Source organism: Salarias fasciatus, chromosome 2 (assembly GCF_902148845.1).
Source record: "Salarias fasciatus chromosome 2, fSalaFa1.1, whole genome shotgun sequence".
Lineage (NCBI taxonomy): Eukaryota > Metazoa > Chordata > Actinopteri > Blenniiformes > Blenniidae > Salarias > Salarias fasciatus.
Window position 1 is genome coordinate 21,749,755 of NC_043746.1, and position 24,257 is coordinate 21,774,011.

The 24,257-nt window shown below is 42.2% G+C and overlaps 1 protein-coding gene across 1 annotated transcript; it reads right to left on the minus strand.

Moving 5' to 3' along the window:
* Window positions 1–5,175: 5,175 nt before the first annotated feature.
* LOC115396617 (uncharacterized) lies at window positions 5,176–23,857 on the minus strand. Its single transcript, XM_030102578.1, has 5 exons — window positions 23,812–23,857; window positions 6,163–6,492; window positions 5,540–5,878; window positions 5,346–5,456; window positions 5,176–5,252 (listed from the first exon to the last, which is right to left on the minus strand). The coding sequence occupies exons 1-5, from the start codon at window positions 23,852–23,854 to the stop codon at window positions 5,176–5,178; spliced, it is 900 nt and encodes a 299-aa protein (XP_029958438.1). The 5' UTR covers window positions 23,855–23,857.
* Window positions 23,858–24,257: the final 400 nt, after the last annotated feature.

The following is a 24,257-nucleotide window of genomic DNA, read 5'->3' on the forward strand; positions in this document are numbered from 1 at the left end:
AAATTCAAACGCTTTTAAAATTCAAAGTCACCCACTGAGCAATAGACGGCTAGTAGACGTCTAGTATTTTTTTAGACCTGATTTCAACCGTCTAGATTCCGTCTGTTTTTAGACGGAATTTAGACGTTGCAGTTTAATCAGTTATTCTATAATTATTCATTTAAATAAACAACTGTAAGGTGCATAGCTAATCTCCAAATACTGAACTAATATAATTATGAAAGCCGTTGAGCGATATACAGTATAGTATAAATATAGCCGAGATTTAGACGTCTAAATCTCTACTGCATTTCAACGTCTATATATAGACCGAATCTAGACAACTGAATTTAATCCATTGTTTAAAAGTTGTTTATTTAAAACAATAACTGTATGTTGCAGAACTGATCTTCAAATACTGAACTGATATACTGATATAATTCTGATAGCCATCGAGCGATATACAGTATAGTATAAATATAGCCGAGATTTAGACGTCTAAATCTCTACTGCATTTCAACGTCTAGATATAGACCGAATCTAGACAACTGAATTTAATCCATCATTCAGTAGTTGTGTATTTAAAACAATAACTACACATTGCAAAACTGATCTCTAAATATTGGATTGAAATCACTTTAATAGCCATAATCGTTATGAGGTATAGTTTAGATGTAGACGTCTAATATCCTGCATTTCAGTGTCGATAATTACACCATTTTACATCTTCGGAATACAAATCAAACAAAAATCTGATGGCAGAACCAGCTCTTTGAAGTGCACAGCTTTCACAGTAGAGTGATCGGTGTTTTCGCGTTATTCTATCAAAACGTATGAAACCTCCCCAAAACCTTCGGCAAATCTGAAAGCCCAGATCCTGCTGAGCACTCGACAACGAAGTTTGTGGTTGAAATTCCCTTAGATTATTAGATGTCGGTTGTGTTTTCTCAGCCTCTGTAACGCTGACTGCCGCCATGTTGCTTTCGTTGTTGACAAAAACCTCTTTGGTTTACTACGGTCATGTGACGCACCGTGCAACCACTTCTGGGAAAACGTTGTTCCGCTCAGAGAGAAGTAGTCCGTGATAAAACTTAACTACTTTACAGTCTTATGGAGATTGTACGACCATAACCTGAAAACGCCTTCAACTTGTGCCTGTGGACTGCGCTACTTCCAACTGTGAAATCCTTGTGCTCATGTGCTCCACTGTACTGAAACAACGGCGGAAAAGTTGGTCGAAGAAGTGCTGTTTCAGGCATACAGAGGTGGGTGTCGAAGCAACTACTACAGAATTTTTTTTATTTTTGCAATGTTTGGTCCTTTTACCGTCATTCATTAATTTAGCATTTGCTTATTTTAATTAAGGGCCTGCTCTCTCTGTAGGAATTGAGGTTAAAAGCTTCTGCTTCGGCTATTTTCAAAACATTTTACTGTTTAACTTTGAAGACGAGATATATTCAGATGCCAATACTTGACCATAATACACATAATTCACCATAATTCATAATACAATAGGCAGCCACATTTGCAGTTTTTCTTCATTTGTTCTATTGCTTTGTTTGCAGAAGCAATTCGGAAGAATTTTAAGGAGGCTACAGACGACCAAATCCGCTCGGCCATGGGATTCTATTTCAAACAGGCCCCAGCTCGGACTGGTGGAGGTGGTTACAGGAGACCAGGACACCAGTGGTGTAGTTTTATTTTAAAGGTTTGGTTTGCAGCAATAAAACAAACAAACAAAAAAAAGATATATATATTAAAAAATGTTGTTGTTGTTATTGTTATGGTTTTAATTTTGTATTTACAAGTTGTTCTATTTTTTCACTACAATGTTTATGTGACCCACCTCCAGAAGGGTTAATAAATACAATCTATTAATTTTCAGTCATTATTTAATTATTTCCTTATGTTTATAAGTGTTTTGTATTTTACTTTGAAAAACCTGAAGTTTATTTTGAAGACCGGAAGTAGTAGGCCGCGCTAGTGAAGCAGTTTAACCTCACTAATGCACAGATGGAGCACGCCACTTCACTTCCGCGTGAGAGAGAAAAACGGGAAAAAAGGTATGGAAACTGTATAATTTCGCAGTCAAACTGAGAAATGAAGTAGTTGTTGATACCATGCTCCGAAAACTCCGTTTCAGAGAGAGGAAAAACCGTCGTTGAAGCACTTTACGGCCGCGTTTCTCCTGAAAAAATCATTGGTAAGCTTGCCGCTGCGTGTTGCAATGTGTGTGTCTGTGGAGATGTGAGGTGATTGTGCTGTTTCAATTAAGGGTGTTTTGTACATCTTAAGTTGTTTTTGATTCATGTTTTGCACTTAAAAACATTTATATTAATGGATTGATGGTGAAATTTGACTGGAATGAGCACATTATGAGAGTTTCACTGTGTGAAATGCCTCATCTTTTGCACATGTGATGCGAAGTTAAAATGTGTTCAGGAGTACAAGAAGTCATTTTAAGTTCATTTAAGTTGCTTATAAGCAGCAAAGCTGTAATTTAAGTTAGTTAGGTTATGAGAACTGATGTATTTCAGCGAAAATCTCTTCTCTGATGTTAAAAAAAAAAAACTAGAAAATGAGAGAAACACATGAGGAAGCACATGTTATGCCTTCATGTAGAAGTAAGAATTCCTTGGTTGAATGAAATCTTTAAAACATTATTCCTTTGAATTGATTGAAATACATTTTGACATGATAAACTCTTAATTGTTAAGATTAATTATGGTTTTCAGCATGTAACCCATAGTATTTTGATTCTTGTTTGATAAAGATTATCAGTGTTGTACAACCACCTTGAACTGAACATTTCGGTGATCATTTGAAGAGGTTCTATGCATTGAATTGGATTGTAAACCTGTTTTCTAAATACAGGTCAGGTTCTATTGTGATGCTTGGAAAGAGTGAAGCTTCAGCTTTCATGTCTGACGAAGCTGATGAGCGATCCAACTGATGGCGAGCTCCCAGTCCACCTTCGGGGCTTCAAGCAGAACTTTTAATTCCGCCACACCACTTAACGGATTAAGTGGTAGGATTTGTGTCAGTCCAACTGACCGGCACCAACCAAACCACCGAGGAACACTCCCATTTGGACATTTATTTATTTTATTTTATTTCTTAGTTTATGGGCCCAAGGTTGTAATGTTATTGTGTTTAGTATTGTTAAGATCTTTGTGGAACTAAAGAGTTTCAAATCATTCTGCCTCTGTGTCCAGTGGTTATTGTTTCACACGGCTCCTACGAACCTAGTATGTGACGTGTACATACCCTGAAGTTGGTTACATTTAAAAAAAAAAAAAATGTTTCTTATATTTTATGTAGGTAGTTTGTATTAGAGTTTGTGCTTCTCTTTTCAAGTGGTGTAAAGAAATTAAAAATATTTTTTGGACATTCATATTTTTGAATTTTATTTAAAAGGTATTGGTTTAGATTACAGTACTAATGGTTAAAAAAGGAGCTCAGATTAAAAAAAATGTTAAAATACAGGTTTCTGGTGAATAATAAAAAAATTGCAATGGCTGCATTTTATTAGAATATCTTAATATGTTCAATAGACGTCTATAAGACGAGTAGTTTTTGTAAGGGGTTTAGATCTGGTACAAAAGTAAATGTCTAGCAAACGTCTAAATTTATACGTCTATAAATAGACGTTCATTAGCGGTTATTTAAACGTCTAAGATCAGAAGAGGCGTATGAATTTGGTATATAAATGAACGTCTAATAAATGTCTAAGTTTAGACGTCTACAAATAGACGTATATTAGTGGTTATTTAAACGTCTAAGATGAGACGAGGCGTACAGACGTAGACGGCTAATAGACGGCTAAAAGACGGCTAATGCTTAGACGTCTAAAAGACGTCTAGCTTAGACCGCTAAAAAACTTTCATTTTTAGACCACTGGTAGACCAATTTTAGACTAGACGTCGAAGAACAATTAGACGTCATTTAGACGTCATTTAGACCGAAAAATGCTCGGTGGGCAGATTTCGATGCAAAAATAATTCAGGTCTAAAATTCAAATTCAAAATCAGATGGCACAGATTTACTTCCATAGGAAATTTTCATAAAGTTGTAAAGTTCTGAATTGTAATAACAGTTTTTGTACAATTTCATCAAGGCTTTTTCATGTCGTGCTGCTCTGCATTGTGTATTGAAAGGGAGAAAACCGTATATTCATATCTAGTTTGACAGATTTAAAGAGGGTTTACAGCATGAGTAATGACATTTTATCAACGTAGAACATTTTTTTGTTCCCAAAGCATCAAAGATCACATTTTAAACAAAGAGCAGATCAATGTAACACAAGAAAACAGGTTTGAATGATTGTATTTTCTTGTTTTAGTGAAGCAAATCAACTACGCATGTAGTTAGTCTTGATTACTTGTTCACATTGAATTGATACATACAATAGACATATTTTGTAAAAAAAAAAACTGTGTGTCAGATAAAGAGAAACAAGATACTTTCAGCACACTGTCACAACCATAAAAAGAAAAACACTGACAGAAAAAGGGAGGATATTTTTAATACTTGGTGTTGGATTCAAAGTTCTGAAGAAACTACATCAAAATCAGCATGAGCTGAGGTACAGTTGAATGTTAATCATCACAGACATGAAATTCAAGACGAATGAGTGATTATTTAAATCAGAGGTGTAAAGAGTACTGATGATGTGCACTGAACTGCTGCTGCTGTTTTTATTTTCTATTTACTTTGGTAATTTTATCTTGTATTTCTGTGGCAATAAAGTTCAAGGAAAATTCATAATAAAGCTGATTTAATTTGTTTAAAATACTCAGGAAATCAGTTCATCTGTGACTTTGCTCTGTTGCAATTTACAGAAAAAAATTGTATTACATGGCATAAACTGTACTTATGAGAGCTTGAAAAGAAATTGCAATAGGACAAATAACACAAATTACTACTTCATCACTGAAATGCAAATACATTTCATTTAATACTTTACTCATGTTAACTACATTAATATTGTTAATCAGAATAAGAATTTAACTTGCTCAGTGGTGAAAACGCACGTCAGTGTAGATCGTCTCTTTCTGAGCCGAGTGTGTGTTTCCTCTTTCTGCTTTTGTGACTTTTCTCCTGCTGAAGGTTGGTGCAGAATAGGTCAACACAGCTTCATCTGTCTGAAGAAACATACGAAATTGTTACAAATGGTATAACTTTATTTACATGAAATTATTTGATATCAACAACTTTTCCATGTATTTCAATCTGAGGCTTCACCTGCTGATCACTGCTGGCTGGTTCAGCACCTGTTCAACAGAGACATTGAAGTCAAAATTTGTTGTCAGTCACTTTAAAGCATGTGGTGTTAATTATACCGATTTTAATGTAACTTGTATTACCGCAGTTATATTTCTTCTTCTTGATGGTCCAAATGAGATAGACTGAAACAGTCACACTTGCAGCCAAAGCAGCACAGACAATACAAAGAGCTATTTCTGTGTGATTCCAATCTGAGAAAATAAAACATTTAATTATTGTGATTATTTGCTTGTTGAAGTGAACCAATTTTACCAGGAAAATATTCTGAACTTACTTTTAATGTCTACTTTTGTTCCAATTCCAAACATGACCTCTCCACATGCAGCCACAGCACAGTAATAAGTACCAGCATCAGAGACACTGACCTTCTTAGAGAAGTTATAGAAACATTTCTGTGAAGAGTTTCCACACTCTGCATTGCCTCCATGAGTATAAATGAAACTGGGGTGAGATTGATGTGATCCTGCTCTGAACCAGTGAACTCTGTAATCTTCTGAACATGTTTTCTTCTCAGAGTCAGAGAGGACCGAACACTGCAGAGACACCGACTCTCCTGGATGGACCGCAGCAGACGGAGGAGCTTGAAAGATGCGATAGATGGAAGATTGGGGTCCTGGGAAGTATGAGATATAAAACAAGCATCCAATCTAAAAACAATGATTAAAAAGTGCAAATTTGTCAGCAATTTAATCTTTCAGTAAATATTGAACTGACAAAAAGTGATGCATAATTTAAGTGAGAAGCAGCTGAGTCTGCATGCAATCAGTAAAATTTTCTTGTAAAAAAAATATTAAATGAATAAGTATTTGTGGAATTAAGTGAATACATAAAGAATATAATTCCATGCGAATGAATATGAAAGTTTACACATCTAAATATAAAATTGGTTCACTTTACCTTCAACATTGAGAAACACTCCTCTCAAAAAGGTTATGCTGACCCAGCTGGTCCGTATGCAGTAGTAAAGTCCAGTGTCATTGATCTGAGTTTGGTGAATGTGCAGAATAAAAATTTCATTTTCTTGTTTGGTTGTAAAATGAGGAGTTTTATGAACTCGTTCATCATCAAGGACCGTTGTTCTTCCCAAGAGTTCAGGCTGGTGACCAGAAATGATTCTGATCCAGTACAGCTTCTCAGAATTCAGAAGTTTCTCTCGAGGACATTCCAGGGTCACATTTTGTTGAGCAGCAACAGGCTTTGTCTCAAATGTCTGATCATCTGTGGAGTCTGAAAGAAAAAAAGCAAACTGAATTATAAGCAGAATTTCATAAGTTCATATTTTATGTGTTAATTGAATCTGACACTTCAGCAAATACTCACGTCCAACTCTGATCATCAACAGAAAACAAAATATGACAAACATTTTCTGAGAGTTCCACCACTGACTGTAGCTATCAAAGAGTCTTCAGTTGATTTGTAATCTCAGAAAGTGGGAGGGTCAGACATCACAACGATCTGATTGGTTTCTCATCACACAGAAGGATGTGATGAGAAACTCGTAATGGAAATATTTTGTGTTACCAACAATGTCACCACCTGAAACACATGAAACAACATCAACAGCAGGCTGTATGGTTTGGTCTCTGAAAACTTCACACAGTAAACACAAAGAGATAAACTGAAGAAGAATTGTCTGATCTTTGAAACTGATTCAGAAGAATTGTTGCTGTAAACCTCTTCCTAAGAGGAGTTTTTATACAGATGACCTCTTTTACTCTTCTCTCAAACCATCTGTCATCTCTGTTCAAAACGGATGCAGTGCTGTAAATAAAGGAGTGTGTCTGTTCCTTGACATGTAAATCGAAAACTGAGTCTGGACCTGAGGAGTTGGCTCCTCTGTTTTGCGCCGTTCATTTGTTCAGTGATGAAGTTTCATCAGTGTGAAGCTTATCACATTGCTGCGGTTACTGTTTGGCACACACCAGGTGCTCCACTAGGGTCGTTTTCAGCCCTCTACCTGATAAAATCCCTTGGAGCATGATAGATCTGGTTCTGATGTGCTCTGATATTCATATTATTTGTTGCAGGCCTTTCATCTTCAGCGTACAGCTGGAGAAACAGAAAATACTGTAGGTCAATAGTCTGGATATGGAGAGTGGCCCATACTGAGTCGCTGTTGTTAGAGGCCAGTTTTCCTGGACATGGTCATGGTCCACTTCTTGGGTGGGTGGTTGGAGGTTGCAGGTGCAATGCACCCGCAACTTTCCAGCGACGGATTAGTATAGTGTTGTCTGGACTAGAAAACTGTTGTGCTTATGTGGACGACCTTGTTCTCTATTCAAACTCATGGGAAGAGCATATTGAGCTACTTGGAAAGGCATTCAGCCATCTCTCTGGTGCAAATCTCACTTTGAACTTGGCCAAGTGTGAGTTTGGCAAGGCCATTGTCACCTACCTCGGTAAACAGGTAGGAAGAGGACAGGTGCGTCCAATCGAAGCCAAAGTAACCGCCATCGTAGAATGCCCCGTGCCAAAGGACAGGAAAGAACTTCGTAGTTTCCTTGGCATGGCTGGTTACTACCGTAGTTGCTTAGTCCAAAGGTTGAGTTTGCCTAGACTCCAGAGTGTCAGCATGCATTTAAGAGTGTCAAGTCTCTCCTAACCACTTCCCCTGTGCTTGCTGCTCCTGACCTGGATAAACCATTCCAGCTGGAGGTTGATACCAATGCAGTGGGTGCTGGTGCTGTACAGCTCCAGGTGGATGCAGACACAATTGACCATCCTGTTGCATAGTTTTCTTTTTTAACTCACATCAGCTAAACTATTCCACCATTGAAAAGGAAACGCTTGCCTTGCTGTTTACTCTCCAACACTTTGAAGTGTTTCTCGGTTACTGTAGTCAACCCATTGTTGTGTACATTGACCACAACCCTCTGGTTTTCCTCTCGCGCATGTACAACTGGAATTAGCGCTTCATGAGGTGGGCCTTGTTGGTGCAGGATTACAATCTTGAGATCCAACACAAAAATGGGAGTGAGAATGTTGTGGCCGATGCCTTGTCCAGGTTGTGGTAAACTTCACCTTCAATTACAAAATGTGAAGGGTGTTCTGTATGTGTGATGCATGTGTGAATCTGCATTTTAAGTGGGGGGGACTGTTACAACCCCTGGTCTGTGTTGTTTCCTCTCTGTTCTCTCCCTGAATGAGTCCCACAGAGCATGCAAATTGGTGTGTGCCAGAGCTCATCCCTGAGTGGATCCCCAGAGGTCTCCAGCTCTGCCCCTCGAACCTGCCATTGGTGCATCAGCTCACCAATTAGGAGCCAGCAGAGGATAAAAGGCCGGGAGCTGCAAGCAGACGGGGCAGACACCTTTTAGGACTCACCTGTGTTGGATATGTCTATTAAGATTTTGGTTGGTAATTCCAATTTAGGGGGTGCTGTCCAGTGAGGGTTGGTGGGTATTTGGCTGGTTGGGTTTGCTTGTTTTGTTGTTATGTTTTGAGTTGTTTTAAGGATTGGAAGTTTCCTTTCTGTTTTAGAATTTTCTGTTCCTCAGTTCTTTTGTTCTTTTTGTTTTGACAGCGCACTTTTGCCCACTTTGTACCATTACGTTGAGAGAAAAAAATAAATGTTCTGTTCTTCACTCATGTTGCATCCCTTTTCCCTTCGACCTGGGTCGCCACACCAGTCACTGACTGTTGGAACTGGAGTGTCTTCACTTCATTTGTCATTCCATTTTGTGGGAGGATCAGATATTGCAATGATCTGATTGGCTCACTCTTCAGTTGGATGAGAAGCGCACAGTGGAATACTAACTGTCTTATTATCTATAACACATGAAACATCAACACCAGGCCATGTGGTTTTGTTGAACATTTCAGTAAACAGTAAAGACAAATAAATGAACTAAAGCAGAATAGATCAGAATAGATGTAACACATTTGAGGAAAAACACATTGTTTAATAAGGCCCTGCTGGAAATGTAAATGAACACAATTTTCACACAGACTGGATGTTATCACTTCTCGGTGTTGTGCTTAGGGGATTGGGTGAGTTTGGTAAAGCATCAAAAAAAGGAAGGTGGGGCCAGAGTTAGCCGGGATGGACGCTGACTGTGCAATGCCTATAGAACTACAGTTAAACTGTCGAATTACTAGAAAACAAAATGAGTTGCTGCAAAGGTACAATACACCACACAAACACAGGTACAAAAGTGCCAGGCTTAATGCAATGAGTGTGTGCAGGTATGTGCGCATACAGACACAGGTACCAGGCCTAACGTTATGAGAGGCTCTTGAGCTGACTGTGTTGCTTACCATCAACTATACATTAAAATCGTCACGAAAATGCAAACTGCTCAGCAGCAGAATAAAAAACAAATGTTTAACACGTTTAGGCCTTACAGGATTGAAGATAGCATCACATGACACAGCCTTAGCAAAACTGATATTTCAATACAATTCAGCAGTTGATAAATCATATCTACTGACTGCATGACGGCAAAATCATAGTCAAGCAGTATTCTTACCTTGTGCTGCAGCCTGCTGTCATAACTCTCCAAATGTGCTTTTGCGTTTTGGGGTGGCAATGTTTCATCAAGGCTTGAATGTCCAGCTGTGCAACAATGTCTCCATGGACATGGATCAGGGTCAGGTGCGAATGCTCAAGAAATCCAAAATGTGTTTTTGGGCCATGCTCGCGAAACTTTGGAACAGACGTGGGCAGTTCCCGCTACTAATGTGTCATGCTCAAAATAAACAGCTCTCAGACCTGATTCTTTGTAGTGAATCAGAAAATGGCAATAAGATTGATTTTATGACAGAATTAATGCACAAAAATGGGCAATTGTGGTGATTTTCATGAAAACACTAAACATCAGCTATCAATTTTTACATCCTTAATCTAACAATGAAGAGTCGTCCAGGAGTCAAAGGAGTCGGCTGTTCTCTGGGAGTTGAGCTAAAAAAGCCAACTCTCTAAAGAGGGCCTGTTACGGCCGTCACCGTATTGACTCTCCATTTCGCCCCCCCCCCAAAGTGTGTAAGAGTGTGCCTGTGTCTGTGTCTGAGTGTGTGGTTTCCCATGCTACTGCTGCTGCAGGAACCAAATCATTGCTACATCGCCTGCAGCTGGGGAGCCTGGCCAGAGAGCAGCTCGTCGGCCAATCCTGCAACTCACCTGGATAGTTAAAAGCGGCTGGCAGGGCACTGACCTGCACCTGGCTGTAACCAACCACTCTCACATGCAGTACTTAAGTTGTAAATCATAAGGTACCGGAACACATGGTGCATGTGACAGCGTGGGAATGACAAGACAGATACAGGTCCCGGAACACAGGCAAAAAACAGTGCTAAAAATAGCACGCAAATGCCCACGTACCATGCTGTGGGACTTAGAAGCCTGAATTTCAAAAAGCAACCATGGTATAAATGTTCTTACAATTAATTACTATTAATATTTTTATAGGGCTATACGCTGCACAGAACAGACACCGTTGAAAGAAAGTTCACTTCACCGGAGACTTACAGGATATGGTCCGCAATTAACATGTAAAACATTTTCTTTAAAAAGTTCAGAGCTTCAGAGCTTACAGCTTATCAGACAAATCTTCTATTGTTAGCATTTAAAATCTGGCACGGCGGCCTAAAAATAGACAGAGTGCTGACCATATTTAACAGTCAAAAACACCCCACATCACGGCCATGTCCAGACTCTCCTCCTCCTCCCTGTTTCGACATCGACTGCATCCAAATTGTTTTGTGGCCCATTCCTGACACGTTGCTGGACGTCCCACATTCTTCTCCACTAATGTGCTCTCTTCTGAACCTTCCTGCGGCAAAATTGAGCTAGCTGACGCTGTGGTTCTCGCTTCTTGCTCCAGCTATTCTTCTCGGCTGGAGTTAGCCACATTAGCAGTCAGTCAGCAACATGACCGCTGCAACTGCCCTCATTCGGCTCGGTGTCACTTGCTGGTGTTATTCGGACTCGTTTTGAGTCTCATCGCGTACCCCTTCCTTCTTTTTGAAAAATGACAGTAAATTTAACTGTCTTTTAGACATGTTTCATTCGCCCTTTGTTTACTCTCTTCATGAACAATCTCAGATGCAATAATTTCCTGTCAGAGGAGGGGTTTGATTCAGTGCGTCAGCAGATCTGCAACTCTTTTAAATTACTTTTATTTTTTGACTTGTAATTGTATTAAACAATGTGAAATTAGTAACATTTGTTCTTTGAATTGTTGATGTTGTAGCTGTGTTGAGCCGCAAGGGCTCATGGGAAACGGGACTGGGGTTTGGGCGTTTTGGGCTAGTTTTTGTGTCCTGTTTAGTTTATTCATGTGTCGTTTTATTATGCATGTGTTTTGGCTTATTGTTTGTGTGCTGTTGCCACTGTTTTGTGTTCTTTTATTTTCTTCATGTGCACCGTGGGTCAGGGAGACCCTTGAGGGAGGGACCTGGCCTGCGCACCTCTGTGGAGGGGGCTTTTTGGCGCGGGGTTAGTTGTTTTAACAAACTCCAGTGCTTGTGTGAACTAAAGAGCAGACTGAGTCTCCTTCGTTCTCGCTGCCACTTGCAACATTGGTGTCAGAAGTGGGATGGAGCCACGGCAAACTCCAGAGAGAAAACGTCCGGAGATCACAGGAAGGATCGCCGCGCAGTGGGGGACACTGAGCCGGCCCGACGGATCCAGCGATCGGCGGAAGCACCGTCCAGAAGCAGCAAGGATGGCCGAAGATGGTGAAGATCGCGTGGATGCGGGAGCTCGCCCACCCAGCGCCGCGGCGAGAGCTGCCGTCAAGCTGCCGAAGTATGACGGCGCCGGCTCACTGGAGCTCTTCATCAAGCACACACGAATCGCCGCTACGCACAACGGCTGGAGTGACCAAGACACCGCCGCGCATCTAGCCCTGGCCTTGGAAGGCAAGGCCCAGCAAGTCCTCCTCGATCTGGCGCCAGGAGAAGAGCAGGTCCTGGCTGCGTTAATCACCGCACTCAAGCGACACTTTGGGCGGCGCACTGTAGAGGCCACTGAGAGAGAAAAACTGAGTAATCGCCGCCACCGCGAAGGAGAGAACTTGGGCTCCTTCGTCGCCGACGTCCAGCTATACGTGCAGCAGGGCTTCCCCACCTTTCCCGTAAGCGTGCTGGAGGAACTGGCCCTCCACGCATTCCTGCAAGGACTCACACCCGAACGGCTGCGTCAGCATGTGCGGCTCGCTACACCGCAGACCTTGGAGGAGGCCCTCAGGGAAGAAGAACGAGCCGAAGCAAACCTCTCCACACCACGGGTCGGCGGCAAATCATCGCCCCGCGTTCGACTTGCTGAACCCGCAGAAGAAGAAGCCGAAACAGCCCTCCAGGCACAGCGCTCCACATCGCCCCAAAATATTCGTCGGAAACGCTGCGAAGATGACCGTTACCGGTGTGGCGAGCCGGGCAACGTCGCAAGAAACTGTCCGGCGCCGACCCCGAAAAGTCAGGCTCCGGGGAAACGGGAGAGGAACGATGCCGTGAGGGGGTCGCCGCTCTCTGCTCCAACCCCTCGCCCAGACCCGTGTCTGCTGGTGGGACAGTGCGGCCGCGCAAAAGGGCTGTATATGTCCTGTCACGCAAACAATCAACCGTGCCAAGGCCTCGTCGACACCGGCAACTATCGTGCGGCCTGGCTTCCTCCCCAACACGGCAGGCCGACCCTCCACCGACTGGGCCCCCACCGACTTCAAGCTGATGACCGTCTCCAGGGAGAAGATTGACTTGGCGGGGAAGAAGCAGCTGACTGTCCGCGCCGGCGACCGAGAGATAAAACACGAATTCTGGCTCGCCAATATCCAGGCCCCCTGCATCATCGGTCTGGACCTGCTGAGCCGCTGGAGAGCCAAGATCAACGTGGTCCAAGGCAGCATCATCCTGTGGTCCCACTTCCTCCCGCTCCAGCCTGACCGGGAGAAACACTGCCGAGTGGAGCAGACTGACGACTCCGCCCACTCCGAAAGGCAGTCGCCAACTACGTCCGCGGAACGTGAAGTCAACTCCGTTCCTACAAAGCGTGCACCAATCATAGGGCGGGAGCAGAGCTCAGCCCCCTTCAAGAAGCTGTCTCCAACGACGTCCGCCGTCCAGAGACAGCGCCTCGCCGAGTCCACCACCGCCTTCCTCTCACTCTCCGCTGCTGAGTTACAGGCATCCCAGGCGGCGGATGAAACGCTGAAATTTCTCCAGAGATGACTGGAGGCGGGCCAGCAGCCGGAGCAGGCCGAGGTGGCTGGCTGTGCACTCGAGGTGAAGGCGTACTACTCGCAGTGGGGCTGCTTCGAGAGTCATGATGGACTGCTGTACTGCCGCTGGAAGGCGCCGGATCGAGGGCATGACCTGCTCCAGCTGTTGGTTCCAAGAGCGCTCCATTCCACGGTCCTGGGTGTCGTCCACGGTGCGGTGGGGACCGGACACTACGGCATCGCCAATACGCTGCATCGGCTGTGGGCTCGATTCTACTGGCCGGGCTGCCGGCGGGACATCGACCTCCACGTCCACTGCTGCGATACCTGCACTGCTCAGAAAGGACCAAGTCAACGCTCTCAAGCGCCACTGCAGCGTTATCTGGTGGGGGCCCCCATGGAGCGTGTCGGGGTGGACATCCTGGGTCCATTCCCCATCACCGAGTCTGGAAACCGGTATGTGTTGTTCGCCATGGACTACTTCACAAAGTGGCCCGAGGCGTACGCAGTTCCTGACCAGAGTGCCTCCACAACCACCGAGCGGCTGGTGGAGGAGATGTTTTGCAGGCAGCGGCCGGGACATTTGGACTTGTTCTGTTCATGGCTCCAGGGTTTCGGGGACGTTTAAACCCCTCAGGTGGGGGCTATGTAGCGACCGCGGGGGTCGCTAGGGGGCGCCAGAGGGCCGCTGCCCTGCAAGACTGTGTTGGAGCCGCAAAGGCTCATGGGAAGCGGGACTGTTTGGGCCATTTCGGGACAGTTTGTGTGTGTTTTGGTTTGTGCGTGTTTTGGTTTGTGCGCGTTTCCTTTTATTATGGTTGTGTTTTGTTTACTGTTCGTGTGCTGTTGCCACCGTTTTGTGTTGTTTTATTTTCATTTATGTGCACACCGTGGGTCAGGGAGACCTCTGGGGGAGGGACCTGGCCTGCGTGCTGCCAGGAAGGGTGCTTCTTGGCGCGGGGTTAATTGTTTTAACAATAAACTCCAGTGCTTGTGTAAACTAAAGAGCAGACCGAGACTCCTTTGTTCTCGCTGCCGCTCACCACAATATAAACACCTGAGTGGATCTGCTTCACTCCGAGTGGATTATATTTTGGATCCAATTGTACGAGGCAGTCTGTGCCGATCAATAATCCGCTCATGTCTCATATAAATCACGCCTGACAGCGGAGTGGATTGTACGGGCGGATTCTTCATTCTGCACACGCCTTCCTTCGTACGCAGTGACGTGCCCCCAAATGGGGCACCCCCATTTCTCACCGGACGTGGAAGCGGTGCGGCTGTGTTGCATTGCCTCTCACAGCAGTGGCCGTAAGGATTAGCTCCCATTGTAATGAATGGCTGTATTTACACTGGATGCTGTTTAACAGTGGCGAGACAACGCAGCCGCAAAGAGCTGCAGATGATAGACAGTGAGTCTATTTCTCCGCATGCTTCCCCAAACACATAAAGGACTGGAGGAAAAAGTGACGGGGATTTGAAACGCCATGGAAAAGTGGGTGCTTGTCCTCTAGAATAAAACTCTTCTTCTGGTTGTATCAGCACGTCTTCTCATTTCCCAACTGTTGCAGACGCATGCAGTGGGCGTTGAGTTTTTGCATACAAGTCAGAGGTGGTCTGGAGCGGACCGGAGCAGAGTGCACATGCATGCTGTGGAATGAGGCAGTGAGAGCCTGTTTCTGTTCCAGTAGGCTCTGCAGCATGCAAAGGCTGCTATTCCATCTTGTCTGCACATGAGAACAATATTCTCTTTATTTTTGTGCTAATTATCTCATTTGTTTATTTTTTTAATGACTTTATTTTGAACACAAACAACATTTAAACATAGTACTGGACTATCAACTAAAGTCATAAACACAATAACATAAAACAAGAGAAATTCCGAAATAGGTCGACAATGGAATGCTGTTGGTGCAGCGAGGTGCGGAGTATTAGTGACCTACTTATGTAGATAGTAATAAATAACGTGATGCAAATAAATCAAAGCCTGTTATGAGCAGAATCTCACAGATACATCTTCTTGGAGACACTTGGGGCTCTAATTTGACGGCGCAACTTGGCGATGATCAGCGGCGGAGGCAGTGCATTCCTATTTTCGACAGGCGCAGAAGAGGGTGTCTGGCAGGTCCGCTGCACTTGCGCCGAGATGGGCGTGGCGGCGCACCAGGGGGAGGGGTCGACAGAATCAGCTGGGCGCAGTGATAGTTTCGTGCAGAAGGTGTGAGCAGGCTGGGGAGCGGAGGATCTAATGACACTGACAGCTTGTCAGTGTCATGAAAGATACACACAATCACTCATGAACCACATAATTGTTTTTATTATCTTCTTTAGCACTAGAACATCCAAGACAATCTGACAGACCATTTGGGTTTTTAGAATTCAAATAAATCTGTTAAAAATAATTCCCCTGTCCTCTAATTCTTTGACTTTTCCTAAATATGTGTCTTGTATGTTTTTCTGAAGCAAATAAGGTCCTAACAATAACACAGATAATATTACAAAGCATTTATACCTCCAAAGGCCAACAGTGGTCTGTGAGACTTATTATTTATTTATTTATTTATTATTATTATTATTATTATTATTATTATTAGACTGATTAAAATGATGCACTTCACGGGGCTTTTTTTTCTTCTGTGATTGATTTGTTTTGGTTCATGCGCGCATCTGAACAGGGGGCTAGCTCTGACAGCAGACAATCAGACAGATGACCAAAAATATCAAGCAAATCCCAAAAGAAAGATAGTAAAAACAGGCATAAATAAGAGATATAAGGTGGAAGAAGCTTTAGCAATGATACAGGAGGTCAGTGAGGGGGAATCGGATGGCGGAGACGTGTCGGACATCAGCGATCTTGACTGGAGTGAAGAGGAGGAATGTTCTGAATCAGAGTCAGAACAGTCGCGGGACAAACAGCGAAACAAATATAATGCTGCTGCCCCAAAAATACCCGACCGACCTCCAGCTGCTGTACAGTCCAGCGTAGAACCTGCAGTGGCGCATGGAAGCGCTCACGCGTCACCTCCAGGTAGAGAATTACTGTAGGCTGCTGTCAGTTTACAACTAAATAATAATAACATAAAATGGTGTAAAATTATTATTATTATTATTATTATTATTTAAACTAATGTAATAAATCTGAGCACAACAGTGAACACGGTATTGACAGCAGGGGCACTGCAGCGTCTCCAGATGTGCCAGTTACAGATTCAGGTAAAATATTATATCCTCCATTAAAGTACAGCAAACCATGTATTTTTCGTTTCCAAAAATTAATTTTAGAACGAACATATTTTCTGAATAAATACCTTTGTCCTGTTGAGCCTGCAGTCCCAGAATAAAATGAGCAGGGTGAGGACGGGTCGGTGTGGGAAGGTGTCCGTCCTGGTGCGCAACCGGGGAGACTTATTTTACTAATTTTAATATGTTCTTGATTATTATTGACAGTTAATAATACAACTATTTTGTGTGTGTTGGCGTGTGTGTGCGTGTGTATCAGGGAAACGAGTGCGCGGAGTGTGAATGAGAGGTACGCTGCGCAAATGCGCACTGTAAAAAGTTCAATACATTTTAAAACCTGATTTTAGGCATTAATAAAGCAGATATGAGGCAGACGTTTTGCTGATCCACTTGATTTAATATTTTGTTTCTTTACCTTAATTTCTAATGCATTAGATTACAGAAAAGCAACCTGTTGGTGTGCTCCTGCGCAAAAACACTGCATATGACAGCCTGGCTGACCATAGTGGCCTTTGGAGGGGGGTAAGAATGCTGGCAACACGTGAAGCAGAGCGGAGGACGGAGCAGATAGCAGATGTCGCCACCATTCTCTCATAAATGATTATCCTTCGTCTGGGATGGCCGGAATGCCATGTGTGTGATAGGAATTACAGGGAATCATTTCAGAGGACATCGATCTGATGACAACTGAACCAGCAGTCCTAAGTAGACTCACCCAGCTCCACTGTGCAGCTGCGCTGAGTGATTGGCACCTGTAATTCTTTGTGCTTTCCCAAATGTATCTTTAAGAGTTATGATGCACACAAATAAAAACAGATTTTCCCTTTCCCTACAAAGTCTGTATGTAGCCGCTAAATGCAGGGTGTCTGCATTTTTATTTCATTTGTCTGGCTCCCCAAGCTCTACAAGAGATTATTTATTTCAAAATGCAGTCATATACATTGTTGCTTCACTATGGTTTAGTATTGAGGCCAGGAAATAAAATGTATTTCATCATGTTAATGTAGCAGTGTCCTTCTTTGAAAAAAAGGAGAGGTGTTCATTTGATTGGTCAAATTGCGCTCAGCTGGGTTAAACCCAATTTCTCTCCTCTCTCTTGCGCCACCTGCGCCGGTGGGCGGGATGGAGGCGTGACTGCGCCTGGTTCACGAAATTGGGACAATTTTCTGGACACGCCCCGTTGACTTTATCCGCAGACGGCGCACTCTGCCCTCCGCTGACAGCGGGCGGATTCGGCGCAGTCTGCGAAGTTAGAGCCCTTGATCTCTATATTGATGTCCATCTGGAGATCTTCAAGGCGAGAGTCGGCCAGTGGGGAATGTTTGAATTGGCCTACAGTCTTCCTTGCATTGGCCCGGGTGTCTGTCACGCTGCACTGGGAACATCTGAGCTCATGGACACAAAGTTGGCAAGAATGCACGACACAGCATTCACACGCCGATCTTCCATATCACCCATGGCTTTCTTCATTTTTGCACCATTGTCACGCAAAATTCCATATTTTCTGCACGCTGGAGCCCTTCTGGATCAATCTAAACACAAGGAAGTGGGGTGCTGGAAGGAAAGTTGATCTGTGTTCCAAAATTGAAATAGTTTCAAAATAAAATGTGTCCTGTTTTTGCCTTAACAATCTGTTTTTTTAACTCTTCTAGCAGAATCCAGAACAAATTAACGCGACCTAATCATTATGCACATGAGAAGAATGAATGATTTTTTTAACTTAGTCATTGCAGGAAAGTCAAAAGACACCAACATGGCACAGAAACCAGCTCTATGGCCAGGTGCCTCTGTGTTGCCAGTTTGAGTTGGTTTCTGACAAATCAGGCTTCTATTGAACAAGTCAGGTCTTTTGATGAAATGGTTATGTGCTTTTCATTTATTTTTATTATGCAAATACATTTTTTTGACAGTTTTAACATGCATTTTCTGCTGCTTTCGATTGAGTTGGACGGGTTTCACATTGTGTTTGGTCTGAAAGAGACAGATCTGGCAACCTCCTCTCCTGGATCGCAGACGCACTGGAGGCCGGTATCCAGTGTGAGCCCGGCGTTAGGCTCGGTTCACATTGCAGGTAAATGTGAACAGCAAGCTCAGCAGTGGTTTAATTTTGTGTCATGCATTTTGACATTGGTAATCAGTGATTGGAGAAATCGCTACAAAGACCCGCCTCGTCAGGGCCGCGACAGAGCTGCGGTCCAGAAACTTTCAACAAGGATCATATTTTTCCTCACGCTGGAGCGCTGCCGCGTCAATCTAAACACAAGCAAATCGGGTGCCGGAAGGAAAGGAGATACGTGTTCCTCAATTAGTGATTTCGAAATACAATCTGTCGTGTTTTTGCCTTAAAGGGGCTGTATCATGCTTTTTTAGCTAGTCCAAACCCTAAAAATGGCAATAACATGGTGATAGGTTATTTTTGGGGCTAAGGAAACATAATTTTGTGTGAAATAAAAGATTTTCTGGGGCTGATTCTGAAACCCGGAAGAGAAAACGCTCTGTTTCACTGAAAATCCCGCCTCTCCCCCTGTGGACTTTGACTGACAGCTAATAAAATACGCTGGCTAGCTTTAGCTCTTTAGCTTTAGCTAAAATGTATTTTCCTGTGAGAAACTCACCAAGCGCAGACCCTTCAGACTCTTGCTCTTGCTTGACTGTTGCTTTCAGATGATGGTTAAAGTTTATCTCTGTAATCGAAGTTAGAAAAAAGCGGCAACGCTGATTGCCGAGTGCCTGCGGGAGGGGGGCTCAGGTTAGCTATTCTCACCATGTGATGTCAATATGGGAAACAGAGAGTTTTCACGGGTACGGGAGGGGCTGCCTCTCTGAGCAGCACAAACACGAGGAAAGCTCAAACACACAGGCACAAAGAAAAAAAACGTTTTGGGGGTATTTTTGGTGAGTACATAACTATATAACAAGGTTAAAACATACTGAAAGTGAATTTTGCATGATACAGCCCCTTTAACATTGTTTTTTTTTGTAATTCTTCTGGTAGAATATATAACAAACACTGTGATCTAATCGTTATATGCATTAGAAGAATGAACAATGTTATACTTACTCATAGGCAGGAAAGTCAAACGACGCCAAAATTGCACAAAACAGAGCTCTATGACCAGAGTGGTGCTGTGTTGCCAGATTGGGTGGATTTCAGGGTTCTTTTAAACTCCACAGGTGTGTTGATGAAATGGTTATGTGTTTATGACGTGTTTTTTTTATTATGCAAATCCAGTTTTTATGGGTTAACATGCATTTTCTGCAGAGATGGAGATTTGAGTTGCTTTCTATTGTTGGACTGTTTTAACACTATATTTGGGGCAGATCTGGCAACCTCCTTCAGCAGACAGACACACTGAGGCAGTGTGAGTGACAGTGCTGTATTGATAAGCAGTGTCGATAATGGAATCGGAATCGCTAAATTCTGAACAATTCCCATCCCTAGCTGCAGGACAAGGGATTGCAATGAGGGATTTGTTAGACTTCAAGATGAGATGGAGGTGTTCTGCTGCAGGGAGAGAACGACAACATGCAGGAAGGCGGCCCACTGAGGACTGGAGGTGAATACTCCTGGTTTAGGCCATCGAGAGACAGGTTAGTTTTGCCGATGATGTGTTGTTGATGTGTCACTTCAAGCCCACAGGTGTCACTGTCACAGAGCTGATTGAACAAGTCATTGAGATCTCAAGAAAGATTTTAGGTCTTCAAACAACAACACACACAACAGGGTTTATGTGGGACACACAACGAAACTGATGGATCTTTGATGAGTTCTTTATTCTCTTAGCACAACATCTTAGGAGACCATTTCAGTGACTCCGACAAACATCTCTGTGACAACGTCAAAGTTAAATTGTCACTCAGGAAGATCTCCAGGAAAAAACAACTTTTATGAGTTTTACTTCTGAATCTTGAGTTGGATAAAAATTGTGTGTTAATTTGTTTCTTCTACTTGCTATGTGTGTTCTTTTCTTCACATTGTTGAATATGTCTGAAACTGAGTGATACGAAGGTCCAACTTTGTTGTTGTTGTGCTTTCAAACAAGTACGTACAGTATTTTTTTCTTCCTGTTTCACCCTCTGGTTTCATTTCAGGAAGTACGTGTGCAGCCTTTTGTTAATGACAGGAGCAGAGCTATGGTTTTAGATTTGGGTTTTCTTCGGAACAGTTTAGCGAAGCAGAGGTTTTTCTACCTGAGAGGACGACTCCACAGATCAACCTGCTTTCTGATATTTTTTCTTTTTCATCTCATGTTTGTCCTGTTTGTTGTTTGATGGTAGCTGCTAATACATGAGGGGAGGTGTTTAAATTAAAGTCAACATATGGGACAACTGTTTAATCCATTGCTTGTGCTTGCCGTACCCACTGTGCTTATGTGTTAGCATGTACATCTGTGTGTGTGTGTGTGTGTGTGTGTGTGTGTGTGTGTCCTTGCTTGAACTTAAAACCCTTGTCAAATTTCCTGTGCAGTCTGTCACCTGAACATGCTTCCTCTCCTTCTGAGCAGGTTGATCTCGAGTCTCAGTCGCTCTGTACGTCTCCTTCTGCTGATTTGGGCTCATTCAGTAAATGTAGCAGCAACAGTGATGTTTCAGTCTATCTGAACCTTTTATTTCCGAGTAAACAACGGTACAATTCACCAAAAATGGCAAAAACAAAGTCGTAACAAAAGTATATTCTAGCTGTGTTTGTGTTTATATTGAATTGAAATGTTTCATCCAGCAGAATCTTTTCTACAAAAAAAACCTTGTTTAAGATAAAAATAGATAACAATGAGGACACTGTCACAAACATCAAAGAAGAAAATATAATTGAATAAAACACTACTTCACAACAAATGGGGTAATATTGACAAGTTGCGGAGAAATTCTTTTTTGTTTTTTTGTTCAAAACCATGACGATCACAAGAATCAGTTTTTCAATTTTTCAATTTTTTTTTTCTAAATTGTTCCTCTGTGGTGAAAAAGCAAATCAGTGTTGATCGTCTCTTTCTGATCGGAGTGTGTTTCCTCTTTCTACTTGCGTAACTTTTCTCCTGCTGAAGGTTGGTGCAGAATAGATCAATGAAGCTTCATCTGTCTGAGAAAACACAGGAACAAATGTTATGACGTCACGTGATTTCTTTGATTACTTTAAAATAATGTCATTCTGTGACTTTACCAGCTGATCACTCTTGTCTGGTTTTGCTCGCAGTTTTAGACATTCTGCTGTACATGACGACCGTCTTCACGTCGTTACAATCCTTTTCCTCATTTGTCCAAATGAGACAGACTGAAACAATCACAGTTGCAACAAAAGCTGCACCAAGACTGTAAAGGGCTGTGTTGGCTTCTAAACAACAACAAAAATCAAACATATAACCATTAATTCATGGTGTTCTAAACAAATAGGATACAATAAGCTTTAAAAACTGATGATTGAACTGACCTTTAATGTCCAGTTTTGCTCCATCTGGGGAAAAGAAAACATTCAGTATTCATGACTATTTATTTATCGAAGTTTAGAAACCATTTTATCATTAAAAAAATACTCTGAACTAACCTTTAATTTCCAGTATTGTTCCATTTCCAAACATGACCTCTCCACATGCAGCCACAGCACAGTAATAAGTACCAGCATCAGAGACATTGACTTTCTTAGAGAAGTTATAGAAACATTTCTGTGAAGACTTCCCACACTCTGCATTGGCTCCATGAGTATAAATGAAATCGGGGTGAGATTGATGTGATCCTGCTCTGAACCAGTGAACTCTGTAATCTTCTGAACATGTTTTCTTCTCAGAGTCAGAGAGGACCGAACACTGCAGAGACACCGACTCTCCTGGATGGACCGCAGCAGGCGGAGGAGCTTGAATGATGCCAGAGATGGAAGATTGGGGTCCTGGAAGGAACCACATAAAAATTAAGAGACAAATCTAATAATAATAATGATTAATATGAGTAAATACAGAAGTGACAAAAACTGGATAGAAAAGTAACTGAACATGAAAAGCAACAATGTCAGTCTGCAAATAAGAAAATGTTCATAAATGACTAAATGTCAAACAGAATTACAGTAGGTGACTACATAATTAAAATGCATGATAAGTACAAAATTTTACATATTTAATAGGAAAATTGGTTCACTCTACCTTGAACTTCAAGAAATATTCCTTTCAAGAAGATCATGTCAGCCCAGCTACTGGTCTGTATGCAGTAGTAAAGTCCAGTGTCGTTGATCTGAGGTTGATTAATGTGCAGAATGAAAGTTCCAGATTCTTGTTTGGTTGTATAATGAGGAGTCTGATGAACTTCACTTGAATCAATGCCAACTGTTTTTCCCAACAATTCAGGCTGGTGACCAGAAATGATTCTGACCCAAAACAGAATTACTGTGCCGTCAGTCTTACGAGGACATGTAAAAGTTACACTTTGTTGAGCAGCAACAGACTTTATCTCAAAGCTCTGATTGTTTGCGCTGCCTGAAAGAAACAATTGAATTCAGCAATTAGGTATAAAAACATATTTTAAAATGCTCTTTCATCATTAAATGTGTGAACACTGAATCAGATTTTTTGTATAAATACTTACAGTCCATAGTGATCATCAACAGAAAACCAAATGTGACAAACATTTTCTGAGAAATCCTCCACTGACTGTGTTTCGGTGAGAGCATCTCCTCTTCTTTTGTAATTTCCTAAAGTGGGAGGGTCAGACTTCTCCGTGATCTGATTGGCTTCTTGTCACACTGAAGGATGTGATGAAAACAAATCACAGTAACATGACGGACACCCTCTTCTCATTCTGTACAGCATTTTGGGATTTTTTTTCTGCATTTTAAATCTCTGCTATATAAAAATATAAAAATATATAGTGCTATACAAAATTGTAAATCTTTAGACTCCTTACATATTAAAACTAAATGGGAAATTGAGAGCAATCTGGACTTATCAGTAGATGATTGGGAAGTGATTTGCAGGGAACAGTGGTCTGTTACAAGTGCCCCTTCATGGAGGGAGTTCAGCTGGAAAAATGTGACTCGATATTTCTGTACTCCAGCTCAAAAATCTAGATATTCAGGTCAAGGTAACTGTTGGGAGATCATGTGGGCAGCAATTAGAATTTAATATGAATCATCATCATTCAATGATCTGACACTTTAACAGATACTCACGTCCGACTCTGATCATCAACAGAAAACCAAATGTGACAAACATTTTCTGAGAAATCCTCCACTGAGTGTGTTTCAGTGAGAGCATCTCCTCTTCTTTTGTAACCTCATAAAGTGGGAGGGTCAGACTTCTCAGTGATCTGATTGGCTTCTCGTCACACTGAAGGATGTGATGAGAATAAATCACAGTAACATGACGGACGCCCCCTTCTCATTCTGTACAGCACTTTGTGATTCTGTCTGCAAAAAGACTGCAGAGACACCTGGATGGACCGCATCAGACGGAGGAGCTTGAATGACGCCAGAGATGGAAGATTGGGGTCCTGGGAGAACACATTTAAGAAACCAGTTGAACAAACTGAAGTGTTAAGTGAAAAAATAAAATAAAACCATAACATTGAAAATTAACTGACAAACGAATATAAGAAAGTACTTAAAGAAGTTAAGAA

What these genes read in the sequence shown, in the direction of transcription:
- LOC115396617 (XM_030102578.1), bottom strand. Translation starts at nt 23,854, where the DNA reads ATGTTTGTCACATTTGGTTTTCTGTTGATGATCAGAGTCGGAC. An exon ending in AGTGTTTCTCAATGTTGAAG is followed by an intron (nt 5,879 to 6,162) that starts GTAAAGTGAACC and finishes CATACTTCCCAG; the next exon opens with GACCCCAATCTTCCATCTAT. An exon ending in GAAGAAGAAATATAACTGCG is followed by an intron (nt 5,253 to 5,345) that starts GTAATACAAGTT and finishes TCTGTTGAACAG; the next exon opens with GTGCTGAACCAGCCAGCAGT.